Source organism: Lemur catta, chromosome 7 (assembly GCF_020740605.2).
Source record: "Lemur catta isolate mLemCat1 chromosome 7, mLemCat1.pri, whole genome shotgun sequence".
Taxonomy (NCBI): Eukaryota; Metazoa; Chordata; class Mammalia; order Primates; family Lemuridae; genus Lemur; species Lemur catta.
In genome coordinates this window covers 106,943,489-106,967,617 of record NC_059134.1, presented here as the reverse complement: position 1 = coordinate 106,967,617, position 24,129 = coordinate 106,943,489, and the positions used below count along the sequence as shown (strand labels likewise).

General features: G+C 55.4%; 1 protein-coding gene across 4 annotated transcripts in view; it reads left to right on the top strand.

Annotated features, from left to right (window-relative positions):
- Positions 1-24,129, top strand: part of CARS1 (cysteinyl-tRNA synthetase 1) — a 51,037-nt gene that overhangs the window by 19,590 nt on the left and 7,318 nt on the right. For 2 of the 4 annotated variants that reach the window (XM_045558470.1, XM_045558471.1), the window contains 11 exons: positions 7,819-7,959; positions 8,267-8,355; positions 9,705-9,826; positions 14,510-14,622; positions 15,220-15,348; positions 15,655-15,784; positions 15,895-15,998; positions 16,337-16,434; positions 16,616-16,805; positions 17,412-17,480; positions 20,194-20,275. In XM_045558470.1, the coding sequence (XP_045414426.1) occupies positions 7,819-7,959; positions 8,267-8,355; positions 9,705-9,826; positions 14,510-14,622; positions 15,220-15,348; positions 15,655-15,784; positions 15,895-15,998; positions 16,337-16,434; positions 16,616-16,805; positions 17,412-17,480; positions 20,194-20,275 (1,267 nt within the window). The other 2 variants (XM_045558473.1, XM_045558472.1) reach the window with 2 other exon arrangements.

Here is a 24,129-nt window from a genome sequence, read left to right as displayed (position 1 = left end):
CTGAGATTTGTCACAGCTGCACAGCAAGGACACGGCAGGGGAGGAGGTCAGGCAGGGCCTGTGGGGATCTGGGAGCTTCCGGAGCCTCCCTGTGCAGGGGACACGGCATGTTCTCCCCCACCAGGAAAAAGTGCAGCCACCGTGGGAGATGTTTCTCCCAGGGAAGCCCGTGGGAGACTCTGCCCAGGGTTCAGTGGGCGCCGTCACGTGGGTACCGCCTGCCTGCAGGGGAAGCTGGGTTCTGTCTGCATAAACCACAGTGTTTGCTCAGCAGTCCACGGCAGCTGCTAGGGTGGGGCAGGGTGTCCCAGCCTCTCAGTGTTGGCGTCTAGCCTGACGCCAGCCCAGAGCGACCCCACAGGTAGGCCTTGCCCAGGGTGGAGCCATGGGCCTGCTGTGCTCACTCTCGTCGGCATAGTGACATCAGAAATGTCTGTGCGGATTTCTCCCTCCACTACCATGTGCTGGCGTGCTGTGTATCAGCACACACAGCCACACGGGCATTGTCAGGTGCTTCCTTTTCATTGGTCACGAGAGCGAGGTGGCGATCATTGTGGTTTGAACTTGCCTGTCTCCGTCCTCCCCTGAGCCTGCACATCCTGTCTCGCGCTTGCTTCCGGCTGTGACTCTGCGCCCCTCGTCCACCCCTCTCCCACGGGGTGAGTGGTCTTTCCCTTGCTGCTCTGTAAGCATTCTCCTGTCTCCCAGATACTAATTGCTGTGGTGTGAATGTCCCCTCCGAAACTCATGTTGGAACTTAACCCCCAGCGTGGCAGCATTGAGGAGAGGGGCCTTTAGGGGGCAGAGCCCTGGTGAGTGGTGAGTCCGGCCAGGGAGTAACGGGCTCTCGTGAGAGCGGGTCTGCGAGGAAAGCCGGTGGGCTCTTGGTGAGCACCCCGCCACGTGATGCCCCGCGCCACCTCCGGACGGCAGAGTCCCCACCAGCAGAAGGCCCTCCCTGATGTGGCCCCTTGACCTTGTCCTTCCCAGACTGTAAGAAATAAATTCCTTTTCTTTGTAAATCGCCCGGCCTCAGGTGTTCTGTCGTAGCAGCACAAAACGGACGAACACGCTCACCCCTCTCCGGTACCTGTCGGGTCTCCGCGTGTGTCTTGGTTCTGTGCTTTGGCCGCGTTGTCCAGCCCTGTCTGTCGCAGGTGTTGGGTAGGAAAAGACACTGCATCTTGGTTTTGTTCTTCAGGTGTAGTTTGAGGCCCCAGCTTGTCGAGTTCCATGCGAGACACCGTTGGAATTTTAAATACTGTGTCTGGAACCATCTCCGAGGTCCACCCGGGCTGTGCAGATCCTCTGTGGTCCGTGTGTGTCGTCAGTTCTTGTCGGTTCATTGTTACTGCTGCTTTTGCTTCAGCTTTAGTCTGCTCTTGTCTCGTTTCTTAGCAGTTTCACTTATTTTCTGGTTTAAGAATTTAAGGCCGTAGTATGCAACCCTCCACCGCTAAATTTGACTGGCTTTAAAAAAATTTTTTTTAATTAAAAAAAAAAATTTAAGGCCATAAATTTTCCTTTGAGTGCCATTTTTGCTAAGAATTTCAACGCCATTCACTTGTGAACAATTTTAATAACCGTTTTCATTTTTTTTAACCCAGGAATTGTCTAGAAGTATGTTTTAAATTTTCAAATAGATGGGATTTTCCAGATTAACTTTTTGTTACTGATTTATGACTTAGTTACCCAGTGGTCACAGAGCGTGGTCTGTCCCGTGCTGGACCTGTGGACAGAGACTCGAGCTGTGGCCTACCGTGTGCACTGCTTTCTGAGTGTTCTCTCTCTCGAGATTTTTTGTGTTCGCCTGTCATTTGGTGCAGAATTCTATGTGCTATGTAACTAGTCATGCTTGTTAGCATGCTGTTAATATGTTGTTTTCTTCCTCCTGGTTTAACCTATTCACGCAGAGTTTGTTAAACACAAACAAAACTCCCCCTCTGATGGTGAATTTGTCCATTTCCACCCGTTTTATCACTTTTTCAAAAGACTGCACATTTTATAGAGCAGATTCTGGTTCACATCAAAGTTGAGAGGCTGCACGTACCCCCTTCCCACAGACGCACAGCGCCCCCCACCGTCCACACCTCGTCCTCAGTGGGCCTGCACTGACACACCGCTGTCACGCTGTCACCCAGAATCCGTGCTTGCACTGGGGTCGCTCTCAGTGTTGTCCGTCTGCGGGTGTGGACAAGAGCGTACCGTCCTGCAGCCACCATCACCCTGCCACGCAGAGGAGCTTCGCTGCCCCGAATGTCCTCTGTGCTCCGGCCATTAATCCCTCCCTCCTTCCCCTGAGCTCCCAACAACTGCTGGTGTTTTTACCGTCTCCTTGGTTTTACCTTTTCTAGAATGTCATTGAGTTGGAATTATACAGTGTGCAGCCTTTTCAGATTGGCTTCTGTTTGTGATAGGAAAAAACCAAGTGTCTTTCACCCTCTCAATACAGAATCCTTAACCTGTGGTCACCAAGGTGCACGGGGATTTCTTCCCCACCCCTGCCCTGAGGACCAGTCGCTCTGTGAGCAGGCGCTGACCGGGTGTCCTGTAATTCAGTCCAGCTTTGACACCGTGTACCTGAGGATAGCATCAGATCCCGTGGGTCTGGGGGCTCAGTCCCACAGAATGCCCCCACGTGCCATTTGGAAGTGGTAGGTTGTCACCTGTACCTTCGTATTTGGGGATTTTCCACTTCTTTGTGTTACTGATTTCTGGTTTCATTCCATTGTGGTCTGAGAGCAGACGTTGCCGTTCGTTGCTGATAGAAAGCATCGAAGTTTTCCAGCTGTGATACTGGATTCATAACTTCCTCCTTGCAGTTCTGCTGGTTTTTGGCTCACGCGTTTTGACGCTCTATCGCTAGGTGTGTGCCCGTTACAGGTTGCTGTCTCCTTGGAGAACCGAGTCCCTCATTCCTTGGTGCCCGTCTTCATCCCTGGGAACTGCTCCGCTCTGGAGTCTGCTCCGTCTGGAATCATTAATAGAGCAGTCCTCCTGCTCTCCTGTGATTGTGTTAGCCTGGGGTATCTTCTCCATCCTTTTACTTTTAGTCTGTGTTTTTATATTTAAAGTGGGTTTCTTGTAGACAGCACATAGTTGCACCTTGTTTTTTCATCCAGTCTGATTATCCATCTTGGTGCATTTATGCCACTGACGTTCAGAGCGACTATTGGCACAGTCGGATCAATATCTGTTAATACCATACTGGTTACTGGTTTGTATTTTTTACCCTTGTGTTTTATTCCAATTTTTTCTTCCACCATTTTTTTTGCTTTTTGTGATTTTTAACTTTTTTTTTTTTTTTTTTTTTGCTGTTTTTAGTGGTTGCCCTGGAGTTTACAACCAATCTAAGTCCACTTTCAAATAATGTTACACTGCTTCACCGGCAGTGCGAGGGCCTTACGATAACAAAACAACCTCTTTCCTCCCTCGTGTCCCTTGTGTCATGCTGTCACTCGTTTTACTTTTCCATGAGCATCTATACATAAGCATGTGCGGGGAACACATTATTGCTTTTATTATGTTGAACAGATTATCTGTTAGATCAATTAAGAATTTAAAAAATGAAAGCTTTTATTTTCCCTTCACTATTCCTTCTTCAGTGCTCTTCCTGTCTTTACATAGATCTGAGTTTCTGACCTTTGTCATTTTTCTTCTAAGAAAATTCTTTTAACCTTTCTTGCAAGGCAGGTCTACTGGCAACAAATTCCCTCAGTTTTTGTTTTTCTGAGGAGTTCTATTTCTCCTTCATTTTTGAAGGATAATTTCATAGGGTACAGAATTCTAGGCTGGTGGATATTTTCTCTCAATGCTTTAAATATTTTACTGCACTTTCTTCTTGCTTATGTGGTTTCTGCAGTGAAGTAGGGTATAATTCTTTTTCCTTTTTATTGATAATGGGGGTCTCACTATGTTACCCAGGCCGTTCTCGAACTCCGGGGCTCAAGCGACGCCGCCCCAGCCTGCTGAGTAGCTGGCATAGGTGCAGCCCATCAGATGCAATTCTTATCTTTGCCCTTCTCCGGGTGAGCTCCTCTGGCTTCTTTTAGGACTTTTTTCTTTATCTTTGAGTTTCTGCAGTTTACAGATGATATGCCTAAGTGGTCTTTGGCATTTATCCTGCTTGGTGTGAGCTTCCTGGATCTGTGGTTTGTTTTCTGACATTAACGTGGGGAAATTCCTAGTCGCGATCGTTGCAGGTGTTTCTTCTGTTCCTTTCTCTCTCTCTTGTCTTTCTGGGTTTCCCATTCCACATTGTGGCACCATTTGTGGTTGTCCCATAGTTCCTAAATATTCTGTTTTTTCAGTCTTTGTTCTCTTTGGTCTTCAGTTTGGGCGGTTTTTGCTGAGAGGCCCCTAGCTCAGAGGCCCCTTCCTCAGCCCCTGTGGTTCCTCACGGGCTCATCCGAGGTGCTTCATCTCTTACGTGTTTTTCATCTCTCGTGTTCCTCCTTGGTTCTTTCCAAGGATGTCCATCTCTCTGCTTCCATCGCCCGTCTGTTCCTGCCTGTTGTCTGTGTTGTCCACGGGAGCCCTTAGCATGTCAATCGTAGTTTTAAATTCCAGATCCGATCATCTCAGCACACCTGCCTGTCTGGTTCTCATGCTTGTTCTGTCTCTTCAGACCGTGTATTTTGCCTTTTCATGTGATTTTTTGTGATTTTTTTTTTCTTTTATTTTTCTCCTTACATCCAGGGAGACAGACTGGATTGTGATGTTTTTCCTGATAGCTGGACATGATGTATGCATCAAAGAGCTGCTGGGAATGGCTTAGCAATGTGGGGGTCACACGCAGGGGAGGGGGCGTCCTGTAGTCCCACGGTCAGGTCTCAGTCTCTTAGTGAGCCTGTGACGGGGGCTGTGAACTTCACAGGTGTTTCCTCAGCCACCCCCCGTTTACCCGGAGCAGGAGGGCTGGAGCTGGAGATTCCCCCTCCCAGGTGTAAGGCCAGGCCCTGATAGGTTTGGGTGTTTCCCTTCCTCGGGGAGATTCCGCTTTGATGAAACTTCGGCTCTGGTTAGGTGGTTGTCCTGCGGGCACTTTCTTAGGAAGAACAGAGAGCTCCTGTGGTTCCTTTTTCCTTCTTGATGTGGAAGCACCAGGAGATTTTTCTCAGACATTCATCGTGAGGACCCGGTTGAGTTCTGGAGGGAAAGCCCACAAGTGTGGGGCCCCCTGTGACTGGGTCACCTTGGAGTTTTTAGCTCTCAGACTTGCTGACACGGATCCGGCAGCAGTTTGTTGATTCCAGTTCTGCTTTTCCTGCCCCGGCAACTGGTTGCCACAGAGGTTTCAGCCTGGGAGTCTCGCCCCTGGTGATTGGGACTCTGCTTCCTGGTGGTCCCCTGTTTGGGGACAGCGGTTTTCCCTGTGACTTCACTTCTCTTATGAGTCTAAGAAGAGTTGTTGGGTTTTTAGTCTTTTCAGCTTTTTACCTGTTGTTAGGACAGAGTAGCAACTTCCAAACTCCTTGCACGTAAGGAACTGGAAACCGGAAGTCTCTAGCACTTCATCGTATGCACATTTTGATTGGTAATCTGTGTGCTTGACCAGCAACTCTGAGTGTTTTCTTCGGGCGAGTTATAGAAACACTGTTCTAGAAGTGTTAGTGGGAATCAGCTTTTGTATATGTCGAAGCGTGTGTACTTCACCCTGTTCGTTAAAGTTGGTTTTGCTGGATGTGCAGTTAAGGTTTGTGGCTCTTTTCTCTGAGTACTTTGGGGATTTTTCTGCTGTCTTCTGGCTTCTGTTGTTGGCTCTTTTTGAGAATAGTTGGTTGCCCTTAGAATCGCCTTTCTTTTATGGGTAAATATATTTTTTCTGTCTGGGTTCTTATAAAATTCTCTTTTTGGTTTTCTGCAATTTCAGTAAGATATCATAAGAGATGTTTTTCTTTTTTTGAGACGGGGTATTGCTCTGTTGCTCAAGCTAGAGTGCAGTGGCATCATCATAGCTCACTGCAGCCTTGAACTCCTGGGCCCAAGTGATCCTCTTGCCTCAGCCTCCCAAGGAGTACTGGGATTACAGGCATGAGCCACCATGCCTAGCCTATGATATTTATTTTTACTTGTCCTGTTGGGTATTTTTTGTGCTTCCCAAGTCTGTAGGTTATTGTATCAGTTCTGAGAAATTCCCAGATGTGTCTTCAAGTATCACCTCTGTTCAAGTCCCTCTTTCCTCTCCTCTGGGATTCCAATTAGAAGTGAATCACATCTTTTTGTCGCATACTTTGTGTCTAGTAACCTGTCTTTATTATTTCATTTCTTATTTCTATTTCACTTTGGATGACTTCTTCAATTCTGTCTTCCCATTCACTAATTCTCTCTCCAGCTAGCTTACCTATCCTATTGAGTATTTTTATTTCATCAGTGGATATGTTTCATCTCTAAAAGTTCTATTCCTTTGTATTTTCAAACCTGCCTGGGCCATTTTGATAGTATTTTATTGCCTGCTATTGCTTATCCTCTTGTGATTCTATCTTTATTTCCTGAAACATTTAATACTTACTGTTTTTTATTGTGTACCTCATAACTGTAGTATCTGAAGCCTTTGGAAGTGCCAATCTGTTTTTTGTCATCACTACTGACTCCCATTCATGGTTGCTCATGTCCTTGGGAATTTGGTGACCTTGACAAGGATCTCATTCTTGCTGGGTCATGACCTGTGGTGATCCTCAGAGCCAGAACACAGATGCGTCCCTGAGAGCCAGGGGCACCACCCACTCGGAGGCACTGCAGCCCCCTCGGAGGTTTCTGTCCCTGCACTTGTGGCAGTCCTAGTGTTTGCGCTCTGGGCAGCAGACCTGGCAGCCTTTGCCTCCCTGGGCGCCTGCCCTGCCTTGATGCCTGTGTGCCCCACTGTGACGGGGAGGGCGTGAGCATCCTTGCAGATTTGCCTTGCCACTTAGCAAGCCCAGCAACAAAAGTCTGTTTTATGCGGGAGCTGTTGGCAGGGAGTGCCCGGGGAGCCTGGCCCACGTGGGGCCCTGTGCCCTTCTCTGTCAGTGCTGTGGGCACTCTGCCCACCTGGCGTGTCCTCGCTCTCTGCCAGGTGGTTTTCTGCGCTCGCTCTCTCCAGCCTCCATTCTTTGCCTCCTGCTCCCATGGTAGACCACGGGGCAACAGCCCTGTCCTGCTCCGAGTCACCATGCTGCGAAGACTAGATTCCTCCAAGGCAGGTCGAGGGTGGACATTTCTGCCTGCTGACATGAGCGCAGTGAGGACGTGTCTCATGCCAACAGCGTGTGTGGTCATGGGGCACTGGTCACACAGATGCCAGGTCGTGGTGGACTGCTGGCTTTCCCTCCTGTTCTGTGGTGCGTGAAGTGGGACAGGTGTCTTCAGTCAGTGCCATCTGGGAGATGGCACCTTCGGGACCTCCAGGCCCAGGGCCCTGCCTGTCTCTCCTGACCTTTGGCTGTCTCCAGCCTGAATCTTTTTGGAGTGCACCAGGTGTCGGTGCTGTAGGTGACACACTGTGTGCCCTCCTGCCCCGCCTCTGTCCGTGACCCCACCTTCCAGGAGCCCAGGTCGTGCATCCTCCCCAAGCCCACCCTGGCCCCTGACTCACCAAGCCTCCAAAGCCCCGGCCCCTGTCGAGTCTGCTCTTCCGTGTTCACATGAGAACCTCCCACTGTGGAGTGTCGTATTTGAGCATCGCTGTCCCCGAGAAGACGGCGGCTCTCCAAGGATCCAAGGATCGGGCTGTGCGTGGCTCATCTTTGAACTCCGGGCACTGAGTGGCTCACACGACCGTACCAGGTGTGCTTGTGTGAGACCGGCAGCCTGTTTGAGGGTGTCTGCTTCTGTCTTCAGGTGTTGCTGGAAGAGGCCAAGGACCTGCTTTCTGACTGGCTGGATTCCACATTCGGCAGCGGGGTGACTGACAATTCCATTTTCTCCAAACTGCCCAAGTTCTGGGAAGGAGAGTTCCACAGAGACATGGCGGCTCTGAACGTAAGTGTCCCAGCTGTCTCGTCCTCCCTGCCAGGCCGAGGGCCCTGATCTCAGAATTCCTGTTTTGGTAAAGCCGAGAGGCCTTGTACGATTCTCACCGTCTTCACTGGGCAGCTTAATTAAGTGCCAAGTCAACAGTGAACTTGAGCCGAGGGCATAAGGTGCTTCTTGGGTTTGTTTTTTGTTTTTTCCCTTTTTGTGTGTTCTTTGTGTGATGTTAAGGGCTTCTTGTTTTCATGGAGCATGTTTGTTGGAGGCTGCAGTTTTCAGAAGGCAGAATCCAGGGACTTTCTCTCATCACGAACAGGTTCTCCCTCCAGACGTCCTAACCCGGGTTAGTGAGTATGTGCCGGAAATCGTGAACTTTGTGCAGAAGATCGTGGACAACGGTTACGGGTAAGCACAAGGGCCCCCGCTGGGGCTTCGACCCTTGTGGGACCGTGCTTTGTTCTGGCCACTTAGTTCCCAGTTCTGCTGCTGTAATTAGAAGTGCTTTATAATTAAAGCCGTCTGGGATTTTTACTTCTTATTAGCTACCATCATGGTAGGTATCTAGCACTAGCTACAAGACACTACCTCTTTGTTCGAGGCAGGGAGGACGGGGCTGGGGAGCGGGTGTCGGCTGCGCTCACGCCAATCCCCTGAGACCCTCTCAGGCTTCCTCTTGCAGCCCCAGGCCCAGCCCAGGACCTGGGTCGCCGCAGCCGGGGGCTGAGAGCAGGGGTCTGGCTAGCCAGCCCCTTCAGGCGGGCCCAGCAGCCTGCCCTGGGGCTGTGGTGAGGACCCGGCCCAAAGTCTGCCAGGAGGTGGTCAAGACCGCTGGTCACAGCCCCGAGCTGTGTGGTGGTGAGTGTGAGCACGGCTGGCTCCTTGGACACGTAGGCACCACGGCACAGACACGGAGAGGGCTCGCCTGGGGCTGTACCCAGGGGAGGGTGCATTTCATCAGCTTCTTGGCTGAAATTTCAGCGGCTTTTTATTGTGATCGCATCATGGGCTGCCCTGCCGCGCTGGAATGGCTCAAACACCCCTCCAGCCCCTGAAGTAGTGTTTGCAGAAAAAGCCAGCGAACTGAACGGCAGCTGGGCCCCGAGTGTCTGCGGTGCTTGGCACCTGCTCCAGGAGAGCCGCTCTGTGCGGCGGGGGTGGGGCCCCGTGCCCAGCCTCAGGTTACCACCCCCGCCCCTGGCAGGAGCCTCACAGACAGATGAGGAGTGAGAGGCTCCACGCACAGTGCCCAGAGCAGCCCAGGCTCTTAGCAAGCGATGGTGCTGCCCCCCTCCCCACTGAACACAAAGCCCTGTGGGGCAGCACAAGACTGTGCCCAGCTGAGGGGCATGGGCAAGCCCGAGCTCAGAGAAGGCAGGTCATTCTGGGCTGGCGTGACCTGGAGGGCTTCCTGGAGGCTGAGGGCCTTGGCTGGGCCCGGCAGGCGGGGAGGGGTGGACAAGGAGAGGCAAGGGCGTACCGCACACACACTGCGCCACACTGGCAGGGCCGGGGGATGCCAGGCAGCGGGTGGCAGGGGCTGCCTCTGCCATGGGACACGCCCTGTCACCGCCCTGCTCGGTCCACACGGCTGGGGTGGTTCTGAGTTCCCGTTGCGGAGAGTGGGGAGGAGCAGAGATTTGAGCAGGCCACAGATTTCACAACTTTGTAACCCTGCTCGATGTTCCAGCTGTTGTCCTGGGAAGTGTCTCTGGATCTGTTAGACCCCCGCCCCCAATTCCTTTTTTGTTTTCCAGCTATGTTGCCAATGGGTCTGTCTACTTCGATACAGCGAAGTTTGCCTCCAGTGAGAAACACTCCTACGGGAAGCTGGTGCCTGAAGCTGTAGGGGATCAGAAAGCTCTTCAGGAGGGGGAAGGTAAGAGGAGGGAGGGAGGAAGAGAGGAACGGGAGCTTCCGCAGCTCGGGACCCTCCGCTTGTGCACACTCCAGACTGTGTTCGTCCTGTGGTCACAGTGGGAGGTGCTGAGCCCCTCTCAGACGCATGGAGTGGTGTGTTTTCACCCAAAGGAATTTCAGGAGTTTTGTACATCAGACCATGGAATGTATTTTTTTAAATTGATACATAATAATTATACATATTTATGGGGTACATGCGATATTTTGGTACATGTGTATGACATGTGGTGAGCAAGTCAGGGTAATTAGGATGTCCGTCACCTCAATTTATCATTTCTTTGTGTTGGGAACATTCCAGATCTTCTCTTCTGGCTGTTTTGAAATATACAATAAATTATTGATAATTAGCCAGGTGCAGTGGCTCATTCCTCTAATTCCAGCACTTTGGGAGGCCAAGGAAGGAGGATCTCTTGAACCCAGGAGTTGGAGGCTGCAGTGAGCTGTGATTGTGCCACTGCCCTCCAGCCTGGGTGACAAAGCAAGACCCTGTCTCTAAAAATATTAATAAATAAGTAAATAAATTATTGATAACTATAGTCATTCTACTCTGCTATTGAACACAAGGACTTACATCCCTGCTATCTAACTGTATGTTTATACCCAGAAACCAGTGTTTTTTCACTCCCCCTCTCCCCAGCCTCTGCCACGCAGCACTCCAGCCTCTACCTCCTTGGTATTCACTTGCTTAGCTCCCACATAGAGTGAGAACAGGCGATATTTGCCTTTCTGTGCCTGGCTTATTTCACTTAACATAATGACCTCCAGTTCCATGCATGTTGCTGCAAATGACAGAATTTCATTCTTTTTTATGGTGAGTTATTTTTTAAGGAAAAAAGAAGTGAGTAAATAGCGCTGTCTTGAGAAGCGTGGTGGCCCCTGGGCCCTGATTCTCGGGCTGGTGTTTGCTGACTGAGCGTGCGAAGTTGAGGGCAGATCGGGTGAGACTGGGACAAATGCCAGGGGACGGCTGTATCCTGACTGTACCCATCTGGGTCCAAATACTGAAAACACATACATCAGGCTTTTTCTAGACCAGGCAGAATATATTTGAAACACTTCCATGGTGTTTTCTCTGTGCTTATTCCGTAAGCGAATCTGGGACATGCCCACAAGAGCCAGGAGTTGGCACATTCCCGCAGAGCGGGGCCAGCTCTCTCATGCCAGGGTACTTTCTGTCATCACCCCCACCCCACCCCAGCATTTCTACAAGGCAATTTGGGCATAACTATAACATGTTCATACTTTTTGATCAAGTAATTTTACCTGCAGGGCTCTGTTCTAAAGAAATATCGGAACCTAAAACAAAACAACATAGACTGAGAAAGATCCTCTAAGCCAGACAAACCGCATTAATATCAGACCCAGTGGCATTTAAGCTACAGCATTCGGTGGAGTAGAGGGGCGAGTTCCTGATGATAAACCACCTCGACCCCAGAGGACTCAGGCGTGTGCCGGGTGGACCGGGAGCCCTGGGCCTCCACATCCCCACAGCAGAAGAGACATGCCCGTGTTTGTGAGAGGAGGTCGCATGCGCTTCTCGGGCCAAGAGTTAGCAAGGACACGGAAGATCTGAAATACAGTTAATAGGCTTGACCTAAAAGGTGGGAACTTTGCACTCAAAAATGAAAGAACATCGATTTTTAAATTTATTTTAGTTATTTAGTTTTTGTAGAGACTGGGTCTTGTTACGTTGCTCAGGCTGGTCTCCAACTCCTGGCCTCAAGCCATCCTCCCACCTCTGCCTCCCAGAGTGCTGGGATCACAGGCGTGAGCCGCCACACCCGGCCTATTCCGTTTTAAACACACAAAACCACACGACAGGCTGCAAAAGGAGGTCTCCACAAATCCCAGAGAACTGCTTCTGTGGAGCCCTTTTCTCTGACCACTGCGCAGTTGTGTTAGGGTCAGCACTGCAGGGACCCCCGTGTGCAGTTAAAGCCACGCTCCTGAGTGACTCCTGGGAAGGAAACCACGGGGAGGGAAGCAGCATTTAAAGCTGAGCAGCAACGGAAGTGCCTCCTTCTGAGACTGGGGGTGCCCTACAGTGCCGAGTCAAGGCAAGTTACGTTTTTAAATGTAGTTATTAGAAAACAAGGATTGAAAATACGTGCACTAAACAGTCAACAAACTGGAAGAGGAGCAGCAGTGAACAGCAGCACGGTAGAGGGGGAGAGGAAGTCAGAGAGTCAAAGCCGGCCCTTCACGAAAATCGGTAACATGGAAGGACGCTTAGCAAGCCTGACGAATGAAAGTAGAAGATTCAAAAATGTATTAGGATGAAAACTGAGCATAGCTGCAGACACAGTCAAGAGTTTTAGAAAGTCCTTGGAGGAAACCGTGAGCTACTCACAGTGCATCTGACGCTAGGACGAAGGAGAACAGGGCAGGCTAGGGATGAGGTGGTGAGAGCACACGGGAACTCACCGGAGCTCTGCGATGAGTCTTGCCATCTGGCCCCATCTGGGTGGTTCTTTTTCTTCAACATCATTTATTCTTGGACTTGTTTCTTCCAGCCTGAATTTAGAATTGGTTTAAGCTCCAGGAACAGCAGGAGTAGAATCCAGCAGCACTTGGGAGGGAGGAAGAGGGGCACGTCCTGCCCTGGAGGATGCTTCACCCAGCCTGGTCCCCCAGCCTGGGGGTCAGGCCTGGTCACGTGCCCACACCCCTGCAGGGAGGTCTGGGAAGTGTCTTTCCTGCGCTGCCGCGTGCCGGCTACCATGGGCCCTCTGACAGCAGAGAGGAAGGGGAGAGGGGATTTGGGGACCCTGCGTGGTCTCATGGATGGCCCCAAAGCCACTCCACCAAGTCAACGACCCGTCAGAGGCAGGCGGGCCACGCAGACCGTTCCAGAAGGCACCAGGCGGACAAGTCGGGAGTGGGGAGTAGGGCCTGCTGTGTAGGCGGGTGCCCCTCTGGGGTCAAAGCTGGGGACACTTGCTCTGGCTCTGGGGACGGACAAGTCAGGAAACCAGGAAGGAGAACTTAAGGGGATTACGTGATTTGTTTCTCTTAAAAAATGTGAAGCTTCTAACTTTCATATGAAGGTTTTTTAAAAAATCTGAAGCAAATAATGGGCATTACCAAATAATGGCATTTGTCGGGGGCGGAGGGTGTGTGTGAGAGAGAGAGGCTCCTGTGGTCTCTGTTATAATCTTTCTAAGTATATTTTAAAAAACGATCAGATATAAATTTTCATAAGTAACTATGTTCATAATAATGAAAAATTACAAATGTAGAGGTACATTTTCTGTCACATCAAGGGCAGCCAAAAGAGGATGTCAGAGCTGTGTCAAATTGTGCTTCTGAGCAGCCGCTGATGGCAGGACGGTGAGAAGACAGGAGCGGGGACAGGTCTGTCCTCTTTGTCGGATGTGCCTGTCTTGCTCGCAGAAATTCCTTTAAATCTGCAAATTAATACACTGAAATGTTAAATAGTAGTTATTCCTAGGTTAGAAGATCATGACAATTTTTTTCCTATTTTTTAAATTTTCCACAGTTAGTATATATTTTATAATCATAAAGTTGGTGTTTTTTAAATACGTTTCGCAGGGCTTTCCCTGGTCACTGCGTTCCTCAGGGCAGCTGAGCTCTGTTGTCCAATTAGTTGCAAATCTGAAAGTGGATTTGTTGCCTGAATAGGTCGCACTGGGTTTGCGTCCCCTGAGGCCACCGAGTCAGGGCCCTGGAGTGGAGTTTGCTGTTGTCCACGAGGGGGCGACAGCACCCAGGAAGAGGCAGCCCCTAGACTGGGCACCAGAAAGGGATGCAGGGGCCAGGTGAGACCCTCTGGCGCCCGGAGCCGAGCGCCCCGGCTGTCTGCTCCCAACGCAGTGTGGTTCTCGCCGCGCGAAGTTAGCGCTGACCTGAGGCAGCTGAAATTTCCCGTGGGTCCCACACGTGCCATCTAGGGACATGTGTTCCCTTCCTGGACACTCAGCGGCTTGCACTCCAGCTGGCCAGGTGGCACCAGGTTGGTGCCTGGAGCTGACCGAGAGTGTTGGTTCTCCTCCCGCTGCGGACGCACTGGCGCTGTTTGCCGGCCTGCCCTGTGGGCTCTGCCCGGGAGACGGGACGTGTACCGAGAGCAGCGCTCCTCTTCCTGGCGCCCTTCCCGGGCTGTTGTCTCACGTGCCTCACCTTCCCCTCGGGAGCACAGGAGGGACCGTGGGTGTCCCTTCACCACCTCCCCCGCCAGGTCCACATCGAGCGCAGCCTCGTCCTGCCCGCTCTGGGGACCCACGAGCTGGCGGCTGTGCAGGCTGTGGACACGCTGAGCCGCCACGGCACCTGCCCTCTGTAGCCCAGGGCACGTGGCTCATGCTGGACGCTGGCGGCCCAGGGTGTGCGGGACAGTGGGACATGAGTGTCTCAGGAGACAGCAGCTGCGGCTTCCAGCCTGGCGCGGTCAGCTTGGACGCTGTGTGAGCCAGTGACTTCAGAGCTTATCAGTGGTGTTTCATGGCCCCACACGCTGGGTCAACACCAAAATCTGGTCCTACACAGAAACCTGGAGACGTGCTTGAGCTAAGTTAACAAATTAGCAGCATCGGCCACAGGACACGCAGAGTGGGCCTGAAGTGAGACACTTTGGCCTGTAGGCACAGCTGAGTGACCTGCTCCACCTCCCGTGTGTTTCCAGGGGACCTGAGTGTCACTGCGGACCGCCTGAGTGAGAAGCGCTCGCCCAACGACTTTGCCCTGTGGAAGGCGTCCAAGCCGGGGGAACCGTCCTGGCCGTGCCCGTGGGGGAAGGTGAGCAAGCGGCCCAGGAGGTCAGGTTTGGGGGCAGCGGGAAGGGCGCTGGCCCCAGCCACGCCCTCAGTCCCTCATGCGCGGTAACTCTGCATGTGAAGGGCGTTGTCACTGGGGCCAGAGCCTGGTGCTGGTGCAGCGCAGAAGTGCCTGGTCCTGGGGACCCAGACCTCACAGAGACGCCCTGGGTCCCCTCCCGGGACTGCTGTTTTCCAGTCTGGGAATGGTGGTGCGATCGGATTAGACCACCTCAGAGGCCCTGGTTCTGACGTTCTGTGACTCTGAGTGTTCCCAGACGGCCCTCGGACATCCCTGTGACGACAGTCCTCACGCTGGGGTGCCCTGGGAAGGGGCTGTGGTCTGCTGCTGCTGAGGGCTGGGGGTTCTGGAAGTAGTTCACAGACGGCAGTAAAGCCTCGGCCCACGCGAGGCTGGCTTTGAACTTTACAGAAGGCGCTGGCTGCCCAGTCTTCCCACGGGTGAAATTCGGCACCTGTTCCAGTGACGTTGACAGGGTTCAAGAGCCGTTAGCTTGGCGTGTTCAAGGCCTGGGCCAGCGGTCAGGCTGCTCAGTCTCTGGTCTCTGGGTCTTTGCAGGGTCGTCCGGGCTGGCACATCGAGTGCTCTGCCATGGCCAGCAGCCTCCTGGGGGCCTCGATGGATATTCACGGAGGGGGGTTCGACCTCCGGTTCCCCCACCACGACAACGAGCTGGCGCAGTCGGAGGTAGGTGGAGACGGCAGCCCCTTCTAGAGGGGAGAGCGCGGTGTGCTCGTTGCTGTGGTAGAAGGAAATCAGGGGGGCCTCAGGAAGGGCTTTTGTCACTAAGCTCCACCTCTGCGTCAGGGTTTGTCAGTAGAATCGAACCCTCGTCGTTCAGCGAGGCTTCCCTGGTTTTGGCAACAGATGGGCTGCATTTGAGCCAGTTGTGTTACCCGCCGGCTCCTTGACCCGCGTCCGTTGCAGAGAAGTGAGCCGACGGCACAGGCCCCGTGACACGTGGCTGTCACTGTCCTCCCTCCTTCCCCGCAGGCCTACTTTGAAAACGACTGCTGGGTCAGGTACTTCCTCCACACGGGCCACCTGACGATCGCAGGCTGCAAGATGTCGAAGTCACTGAAGAACTTCACCACCATTAAGGACGCCTTGCAGAAGCACTCGGGTAAGCCTCGGGTTCTCCCCAGGCCCCGCCGCCCTCTCGGACACGCGCGGTGGCCGTGGCACGCAGCGGGAGGTTGAGGGCGCGGCCGTCTGTTCCTCCCGTCCCCCCAGCGCGGCAGTTGCGACTGGCCTTCCTCATGCACTCCTGGAAAGACACCCTGGACTACTCGAGCAACACCATGGAGTCGGCGCTGCAGTACGAGAAGTTCATGAACGTGAGTCCCCCACCTTCCCCGAGGTCGGAGGGGCGGCCGCCCGGCACGGAGGGCACCTCGCGCTCAGCCGTGACGGGCGGAGGCGGCTCTGCTGCAGCCTGGCCGGGCCCGGCGCGCGGCGTTCTGGCTCCTCCTTTCCACCGAACGAGCGTCTCCAAGGCTGCAATGGGAGCACGTTTCTGTCTCAAAAAAGCATCTCTCGCTTCCTTCTGGCCCCTTGGGCAGTGTGGGCGCATTCTGCCTTTTCAGGTTCTCCCTAACCTAGCATTACGTCAGGAGGACGGTTTGTCAGCTGTTTCTGCGTGAAAAGTCACCTCCACGCTGTTTTCTCACTGCAGGAGTTTTTCTTAAACGTGAAGGACGCCCTTCGCGCCCCCGTTGACGCCACTGGTCAGTTTGAGAAGTGGGACGAGGAGGAGGCCGAGCTCAACAGGCAGTAAGTGCCCTCTCCCCGGGTCCTGCCCACGCGCGGTGTCTGGGGCCGCCGAGGAGCGGGGGGTGACGCCGCCACCCACCGTGCAGAGCTCCCTCGGGCCGGACGCAGCCCGCGGTGGGAGCTACTCTAGCGCTGACCCTCGCGGAGTTTCCCAGCGCACGCTCCTTCGTCCCTTGCGCAGCTTCTACGAGAAGAAGACGGCCGTGCACGAAGCCCTCTGCGACAACATCGACACCCGCACGGTCCTGGAGGAGATGCGGGCCTTGGTCAGCCAGTGCAACCTCTACATGGCGGCCCGCAAGGCCGCGAGGAGGACGCCCAACCGCGCTCTGCTGGAGCAGGTCGCCCTCTACCTCACCCGCATGCTGAAGGTGCGCCGGGCCCGGCGGGGCCCCAGCTGTGTGGACACGGGGACAGGCCCGGTGACAGGGAGAGCAGAGGCCAGGCGGTGCCCAGCGTCCCTTAGGCACAGTGGAGCGTCTGTCATCCTGGCTCCCCGCCGTGCTCTGTGTGCGTTAGGAGTGAAGCCCGGACGGCGTTCCCGCGCCTGAGCTGCTGCTTCCTTCCCCTCAGTTTTCCTCTGCTCCCTCTGGACTCTGAACACACCCCATGCGGGACCCTTCCCCAGCAGTGCCCTGTGCCGTAAAGGGACTCTCTGGAGGCCGGCGGGGCTCCGGGTGCCCTGCCCCTATGTCCTCTGCTTCCTGGTGTCTGGCTCCAGAGGCTTTGGCCAAGAAGGGGCCAAGAGGGCAGCTCTGGGCCAGGGCCGTCCTGAGCAGAGCAGGGCACCCCGGGCTCGGGATCAGGGCCTTGGGGCAGCTCCTCCCATCTCCTTCCCTGCCCCGGAGCCCACCCCAGAGGGCTGCCCCTCCTGCCCCTCCCGCAGATGCGGGAACACAGTTGGTGGCCTCTCACCGTGTGCACCCACTCGGGACCTCTTCATCCTGCCATGGCTTGTGTCCTCTTTCTTTTCCTAGATCTTCGGGGCCATAGAAGAGGAAAGCTCCCTGGGTTTCCCGGTTGGAGGGCCTGGAAGCAGCCTGAACGTGAGTAGAGCACACCTGGGCCCGGAGACTCTCCCTCTGGGGCCCCGGGTCAGCGCCGCCCTCTCACCCTGCCTGGTGCCCTCCTTAAGGTCGCCTGTCCCATGGGGTCTGCTCCGAGGGCGCTGTCCTGCCCTCCATGCCCACCGCCTTCCTGCCTGTGTTCCTCTGGGACCCCACAGGGTCTCACCCCTGCTCTGTCCCGTCTTTGGGCATCCGCAGAGCAGCACTGGGTCCCACCCACACCCCCCTTCTGGGCTGAGCCTGCAGGTCGAGTTTCAGATTTGGCTCATGGAGTGTCTCGAGTGGCCAGGCTGCCCCTCCCGTGTGAAAGGCCAGCCTCAGTCGTGACGACCTCCGTCGCAGACTGTGAGTTAGGGGGACTTTGCGCTGTGCCTTTGCACGTGCTCCGTCTCGCATTCCTAGCAGATGGGCGCGTTTAGCCACGGCCACGCGGCATCGTGACTCTCCAGCCGAGATCTCCTTGCAGACACTGGCTGGCCCTTCACGAGAGGCCGCAGCTGACGGGGGCAGCGCTCCACTGTCGGCCTCCGTGCGGGTCTGGGCAGAAATCGACGCCAGACTAGGTGCAACCCTGACACCCAGCCCAGGCCCCTCCCCACGGCCCGAGCCAGAGCCCCTCCCCCAGCGGCTGCCACCTGCATGTAGGGAGGTGACCACTGCCTGGCCCACACCCCTCCGCGGTCTGTGCCTGTGAAGAAACCCATCCGGAACAGACTGGCTGTCCCTTGCTGGCGGCTCTGTTTGCAGGTGGCATGTGGCAGACACACATATGCAATTATAATACCTTCCTCTGCCGCATAGTGACCGTCCCATTAGACAAATGCACGTTCAGGCTTGAGACATATTCCCACCCTCCTCCCTGGTCAGGAACGTTCTTTGATTATTTGATTAGAATGCATATCTAAATATTTAAATATAATAGCTATTATTTTAATAAAAACAGGAACTTAGTACAAAACAAAAAGGCAAAATCTTTTTTAAATCCTGTTTCCTGATGACGAGTGGCGTGAGGAGCCTCTTGTGCAGGTGGCATTTGCCGGTGTCCCCAAGACCCGGCTGCAGAGAGCGGGCAGGCGCAGTCGTAGGGGTCCGGCCCTGGCGCCTCACGTCAGTCTCGGAACCCGTCGCGGGGCGTGTTTTTCAGACTTCCCGTGTGTGGTCCTTCCTTGTTGCTTTCCAGAAAGAAATCCCACATAGCTCCTTCGTTCTCTTGTGCAAGGGATACTAAGAGATTTATTTTCTTTAAAAACAAAAAAACAAAATCACATCTCCTGCATTAAAGTCAGTTTGCTTTTGCACGTGAATGTTTTTAACCTTAAATGCTGCAGTGGTTGTGGGGGCACCTTGGAATGCGCTGCGCACGTGCACCCCCCCCATCCCCCACGTGGCCTCAGGAGGCCCTTGGGAATCCGCACCGGGAGAGTGGGGAGCCTGCTGGCCTTGGCATCCTGTGACCCACAGTGCGGGGATTAGCTTTCACACCCTGGTTGTTTCAGGAGCAGGAGAGGTGGCTCCTAAGTCCTGTGCGGCCTCCGCATTCCCTGCTCAGCTGAGCCGCTGGGGCTTGCTGGCCCTTTGTGACAGGCCACCGCTGCGTCCCAAGAGCCCTATCAGGCGCCCTGGGGGCTGGGGCTGGCAGTGTCTGTCCCTCCCTCCCGGCCCTGCACCCGGGTCTGGGCTGCCTCTGGCGGGTGGAGATCCAGACCTAAAACCCCCCAAGGCCAGAGTGTCCACCCCAAGGAGTCACCCTCAGCTCAGAGGCGGGATCGGCCGAAGTGTAGCTGTGCTGAGTGTGTGGCCCTCTCCCGGAGCCCCAGCAGACTCAGGAGGCCGCGGCAGGAGGACGGCTTGAGGTCAGGAGTTGGAGGCTGTTGTGAGCTGTGATCGTGCAGCTGCACTGCAGCCTAGGCAACAAGGCAAGACCCCCAACTCTACAAAAAGTAAAATTTAGGAAGTTTAGCTCAGACTCAGGGCTTCTCAGCCAGCGTTTGCATTTGTTAGTGTTTTCATTGTGCTTATTGAGCTGCAGGGAGAGACCTTGCTCTGAAGCTAAAATACTGGAAAATAGGAGGGGTGTAATGTAAAGGTTGTCCTGGAGTCACACTCACGCGTGGACTCTGTCCCCCTCAGCGTGCCTTTCCCAGCCAGCTCTCCCATCCCACGGCCGCCCGGCGTCGCTGCAGGAGGTCAGCGTTAGGGTGGGTGCCGACGTGCAGGTATGCAGTAGGTAGTCAAGGAGCTCCCTAGTCTTGGACAAAACAGATGCCCACGGATTGGCCTCGAGCCTGGCCTCAGTGCAGGTAAGGCCCAGCCTGGGGAGTGATGCCATCGGGCCCCCGAGAAAACGTTCCCTCCCAGACACAGCGCGTTTGTAACTGTGAAGACAGGCTTTTTAAGAACTGCATGTTCAACCTGAGAAAACAAGTCACAGAGCAGCTGCTGGGCTCACCCTGCTGGAAGGAGAAAGGAGGCTGTCTGCAAGCTCTCTGGCCCCAGTGTCCCTGTGATTCGTGGTCTAGCAGGGACCACGTGGGAGGGACAAGGCCTCCATACTTGGGGACACTGGTCTCAGCGGTGCTAGTCCACGGTAGTCTGCGCCTGTCCCAGCCCCACGGTGTGTCTGCCGCACTGTGACCCGGCTGTAAACGTGAGGGCTGAGCTTCTCCAGTGAACCAGACCATTCTCCCCACAGCTGGAGGCCACAGTCATGCCCTACCTTCAGGTGTTATCGGAATTCCGGGAAGGAGTGCGGAAGATCGCCCGAGAGAAGAAAGGTGAGAGGCAGGTGCTAGAGCTAGAGGGAGGCGTCCTGGCACTGTGGGTGCCCGGCCAGGCCCTTCTCTGAGGGCTGCCCTGGGCGCAGGGTGCAGAACAGCCGGCCTGGGCCTGCTGGGTCCATTAGCACCACGCCCCGGCTGCAGGCCTCCCTGCAGGGCAGAACCACTGCTGGAGGGACCGCTGGATCGGGGCTGGAGTTTGTTCGCGTCTTGTTCTCTGAGCAGAGGCGGAACAGGGGATCCTCTGACCCGCCGGCCTCGCCTCTGCCTCTCAGTGCGCCTGGGCTCCCTCCTGCTCCCGGTGGCCCAGTGGGCAGTGCCCTGGGTGTGCCTTGTGCCCGCAGGGACCCAGCACTCCCAGAGTTACTGTTCTGCTTGGGGCGCGGCGGGCAAGTGCCTTAAGCCTGGGGTCCACCCAGTGGCCCCTGCTGTCCAGGCTCGGCCATTTCTTCGTCTTTTGACATTCCAGAGGTGCGTGTGGGTGATTTGAGACTCAGAAAATGCTGGATCTGAGCATTTCATTTCTCGAGACAGTTTATAAAAATGGTTAAACACAGCAACAAGCAGCATCAGGCACGTGTTTGCTTCTTGCTGTGCGCGGCTCTGAACTGGTGACAGCACAGCCGCGGACACGTGCCGAGGACGCGGAAGGTGCTGGGCCCAGCTCGGCTCCTTTCCTCACGTCGCCTCGGTCAACCTCGTGGCTTTATAAAAGAGGGAAGCAGAGTCCCGAAGTCGGAGATGGACCCAGGCCACGCTGACCTGCCGTGCACACCTCCTCCCCTCGGGCCGTCTGCGTGATGCCAAGTGGCCCCTGGCATCCCTGCGGCCCCATCTGTGCAGAGAGGTCGGAGATGGTGGGGGGGGCCGTCCAGGCCAGGCTGAAGGTGGCGCCTCTGGGAGAAGCCGTGCCCTGAGGAGGGATGAGCAGGCCTGGGCAGCTGGCAGGTCTGGAGTGGTGGGAGCTGGCCTGGCCTCTTACGGGAGCAGGCGGCAGAGCCAGGGGCAGGAGGGCAGGCAGGAAAAGCCTCAGGCCGTGAGGACCCTGGTGCAGAGCTCCGCAGGCCTGGGGCAAGTGCAGGGCGCTGGGTGTGGGAAGAGGCGGCTGGATTCCAGGGCCGCAGCGTCTCCTGCAGGGTCCCGGGCAGACCACGCACTGTCGGCCGTGGGGGGCGTTGGGTCTGACGGGACGAGCGTGGTCCCCTAACACCTAACAAACACCTCAGCGTTTTAAAGCCTTTGAACCAAGCTGAGAAGAGCCTGGCCGGCCAGTGCGGTGGGAACCCGTGCAGACTCCAACGGCTTTGGTAGCACCAGCATAGTGACTGCGCTGGGGTTGGCACGACCGTTGCCGGAGGCAGCCTGGGCGTTCCCACCAGTCAGAGACGCAGGAGGCCAAGCCTGGGCCCCAGCGCCCTGACGTGACACGAGGCGGTGCCCACAGCGTTGGTGCCTCTGGCGTCCCGCAGCCCCGGGAGGAGCGAGGGCAGGTTAGGAGGCCCTGGGGGAGACCGGCCAGGCGCGGGCCCCTGTGCGTGATGCTGACTAGGGAGGGCCTTGCTCGGGCCTGGAGAGCGACTTGAGCCAGCTGGCCTTGGACGAAGTTTAGTTTTGCTTTTTGTTTGCTTGATTTTCACTTTGTTTTGCTCATAGCAAGGGGACAGGACTGACGTGGGCCCTGGGTGGGTGGTGGGGATCCCTGCTCTGCGCGCCCGTCCCGCACGTGCCTGTGGACGAGGACTCACCCGAGCTGAGCCAGAGGCCCTGGGCTCCTCGGGGCTCAGACCTTCAGGCAGGAAGAACCTGGGCCGGAGGCAGCGGGGCAATGCCCTCCCCCCACCAGCAGCACCAGCGTTTGCCATTATATTAATCATTCACTACTGTCAGCCTGCTGGCTGTTCATGAGGCCTCGGTCTGGCCCGGGGGAGGGAATGAGTGACAGCTCCAGGGTGGCCCTCGGGCACTGGTGTCTGCTCAGCCCAGGTGCCCCACAGACGTGAGGACGTGTGGACAGGACTGTTGCTCCAGACGTGCCAGTGCAGCCAGAGAGCAGGGCTGTCCAGCGGGGCAGCGGGCTGGGGTGTGGCCGGGAGAGGCAGGGCCGGGCCACGGCCCTCTGTGTGGGGGAGGCGGTGGCCGCTTCCTCATCGCCACTTTTCTGTTTTCATTGTGGGAAAATACACATAACACAAAATTTACCATCTTAACTATTTCTAAATGCCCGGTTCAGTGGCTTTTTGTTTTTGGTTTTTTTGGGTTTTTTGGGAGACTGAGCCTGGCACTGTTGCCTCGGCTAGAGTGCCATGGCGTCATCACAGCTCAGCGGCCTCAAACTGCTGGGCTCCAGCAGTCCTCCTGCCTGAGCCTCCGTGTAGCTGAGAGTACAGGCTTGCACCACGATGCCCGGCTAATTTTTGTAGTTTTAGTAGACACGGGGTCCTGCTCTTGCTCAGGCTGCTCTCGAACTCCTGAGCTCAAGCGATCACCCATCTTGGCCCCCCAGAGTGCTGGGATCACAGGCCTGAGCCACCGCGCCCGGCCTCAGTGGCATTAAGTACATTCTCATTGCTGTGCAAGCATCACCACCATGCAACTCCGGAACTTCTTTATGTTCCCAAGCTGAGGTTCTGTCCCCATTAGACATTTACTTCCCCTCTCCCACCCCGGCACTGTCCCAGTCTGCTCTCTGGGTCTGTGGATCTGACGAGTCGGGGACACCCAGTCAGTGGAGTCACAGCGTTTGTCCTTCTGTGTCTGGCCCATGTCACTCGGCACAGTGTCCTCAGGGTTCACGCACGTGGCAGCCCGTGTCAGAGTCCCCTCCCCACGTGTGCTGAGCAGTATTCCACGGTGTGCACGTGCCACGTTCTAGTGGTCGTCTGTGGATGGAGTCCATCTCCTTAGCCCGCGTTTCTCCTCAGTGAATCCCCTGCTCCTGTTCCCCGTCTCTGCCGACAGACGCCACCTCTGGCGCGTGTGCCCCATGCCTGGTGCGCTGTGCTGCACTTGAGCTGTGAACGCACCTCCTGCAGCAGCACCGGTGCCCAGCGCATGCCGGGCGCTGCTCGTGGCGGGGGAGTGGTCGCGGCGTGCAGCGTGGAGGCCCTGCCAGGCTGTGCGTGGTGCTCCCGGGAGCTGCTCCCAGCAGGTGGCCTCCCTGGCCTCTGTGTCGAGAGCGACAGAGACAGAGCCTCTTCCCGTCCACAGGCTGTGAGGCCCGGGCAGCTGGCACAGGTGCCCCCGGGAGTCACCCCTTCTCGGGGGCCATGTCCAGGGAAAGCCCATTGTCCTTTGCCACAGTGGTTATGAAGCTTTTTCCTCATCTTGGGAAAAACACTGCTGGCCAGTGGCAGCCACACCTGCGTCCTCTACCTCCTGGGGCTCAGTGCCATCTGGGTCCTGCTCCCACACTGGGCAGCCTGCGTGTTAGTCGTGAGTCTGCCTAGCAGTGGGAAAGCTCCGGAAGCCTTAGACGCAGCGGGTGTCCAATGTGCAGCCGACCGGCCAGTCCTCCTGGGACAGCCTCACCCCGTGGGAGGGGTTGGCGAGTGAGGACTCCTTCGGTTCCCAGACTTGGTCCCTTCTGCCCCCACAGGGAGTGGCTTCCCCTCTGTGCCCTTGTCCTGAGGTTGCATTAGTGATTCTGAGACCCCGTTCTTCCGTACATTGAAGAATTTGTTTATTGAGTGCCTCAAAAATATCAAACTGAATTTTGCCGCTTTTAAAAAGTATTTATGGAGGTGAAATTCGCATAAAATTAACGATTTTAAAGCAGACAACTCAGTGGCATTTAGCACGTCGACAGCGTTGCAGCCCCTGCGAGCCAGCAGTTTGCTCTCTGCCTGCAGGTC